Below are 1840 nucleotides of genomic sequence, written 5' to 3'. Positions count from 1 at the left end.
AGTTTTTCAAACATTGTTTTTAGCTCTTCCAGCAAACAGTTGTTGAGATATCTTGATCTGCTCTAAAGCGTTGGGCAATCTGAATGTGCCATTTGCTCTAGATCAAAAGCTGTTGGGTCAAGCTATGCTATAGATGTAATTCTAAAAAACAGACACAGTACCTGTGTTTTGGTTTAAGATTGTACAGAGCGTGGTCAAATCTTCGGTTGAGTTGTCTCTCTCCTAAACCACAGAAAAAACCAAAGGGAAGGATTCTTCGCACAGAATTTAACACCCTGTTAAAAAACAAATCAAGTGGTAGCCCATTGTCCCCGACTCGGTTCAGAACCCAGGCTCCTCTTCGTGTGCTCAGGTAAAGCTGGGAGGAAAAGACAAGCAGACATGGTTGTCAGTCAAAATGCCAAATGTCAAATTTAGACACATGTCAACTACTTTATGTGTAACTAACTCATCCAAACCTGCTTGGTGACTCTGCTCAGTTCCACTGCTATGTCTCCTCCAGAGTTCCCTATTCCAATCACTACAGCCTTCTTATTCCTCCACTCCTCAGGAGTCTTGTAGTCTCGGCTGTGGAAATACTTTCCCTTGAAAGTGTCAATGCCTGAAACAAAAAAGATGATCAAACATTAAAGTCAACGATATAGCATTATGTAACTATGCTGGGTTGCCATTACAGGAACATTCAAACTGTGCCAAAGGTTCATTCTGGATGTTTATAGTCGCAGCCTTATATAGTGGGTGGTACCTGGGAAGTCTTGTAGGGGCATATTGGGGTGGCAGTGATGTCCAATACAGATCATCACAGCATCAAAAATGTGTTTCTCCTTTTTGCCGTCCTTGTTCTCTGTCTCAACATCCCACTGGCCTGAATGAGAAAAATCTGATCTCTGCTTCACCTGCAAGACTTTGGTCTGAACAACACAAAGACAGAGACAGATAGCTGAGCAGTTTGCTGAGAACACTACAAAAGCTTAAGTGAGTAGGAACTAAGTTGACAAAGCTGCATCTTTTCAACTACAGAGAAATGTAACTCTAGGCAGGAAGTTATTTAAGTGTCCTTACATTGAAGCGTATGTACTTGGTGAGCTGGAAGTTGTCCGCATACATTCGAAAGTAGTCCATGATGAGGGAGTTGTGCATGAAGTTGGGGTAGTGTCCAGGAATGGGAAAATCACTGAAACACATCATCTCCTTGGAGGTGTTGATGATGACAGAGTGGTAGATGCTGGCTCTGTCTGGCTCTGGATTCTCCTGCAAGAACAGCCAGGAAGTGAAAATACTGTATATCCATCCTAACTTATCAGAATCACTTTTATTGACCAGGTATGAGTACACGTATAAGGAATTTGGCTCAATGCACATACACAGATATAGACATAAATACAGGTAAAATATCTATAGATATACATTGCTTAATGAATTTATTGCTTAATGATTTTGCTAATTAATTTAGGGCATCTGTTGCATAAACAGGTAAGACAAGGTAGTAATCTAGTGTTAACTGTTAATCAGAGCGACAGCCTGTGAGAAGAAACTGTTACTGTGTTTGTTTGTTTTTAGCCTCCCAGAAGGCGGGAAGCAAGGATGCAAGCATGTTGTGAATCTGCAGTAATGTTACCTGCTGTGTAAAGTCTTGAAAATGTATAATTCCTAAATACAGGGATTATATACATAAAATATATGTAGTAAAACAAACATGCATCCAGTGTGACCTACCTTAAACCTCCACAGACCACCAAAGTCATCACTGCTTTCATAGCAGACGGGCTCCAGTCCTTCATCCAAACAACACTTGATGCAGGCCAGACCTGAACTACCTCCTCCAATCACTGCCACACGA

General features: G+C 41.2%; 1 protein-coding gene across 1 annotated transcript; it reads right to left on the bottom strand.

Moving 5' to 3' along the window:
* Positions 1-107: 107 nt before the first annotated feature.
* Positions 108-1833, bottom strand: LOC104935736 (dimethylaniline monooxygenase [N-oxide-forming] 5-like). The gene is made up of 5 exons (XM_027276519.1): positions 1717-1833; positions 1063-1251; positions 746-911; positions 459-601; positions 108-358 (listed from the first exon to the last, which is right to left on the bottom strand). The coding sequence occupies exons 2-5, from the start codon at positions 1186-1188 to the stop codon at positions 128-130; spliced, it is 666 nt and encodes a 221-aa protein (XP_027132320.1). The 5' UTR covers positions 1189-1251; positions 1717-1833; the 3' UTR covers positions 108-127.
* Positions 1834-1840: the final 7 nt, after the last annotated feature.

The sequence above is a fragment of the Larimichthys crocea genome, unplaced genomic scaffold (genome assembly GCF_000972845.2).
Source record: "Larimichthys crocea isolate SSNF unplaced genomic scaffold, L_crocea_2.0 scaffold41156, whole genome shotgun sequence".
NCBI classification, from domain to species: domain Eukaryota; kingdom Metazoa; phylum Chordata; class Actinopteri; family Sciaenidae; genus Larimichthys; species Larimichthys crocea.
This window is presented reverse-complemented; position numbering and strand designations above follow the sequence as displayed.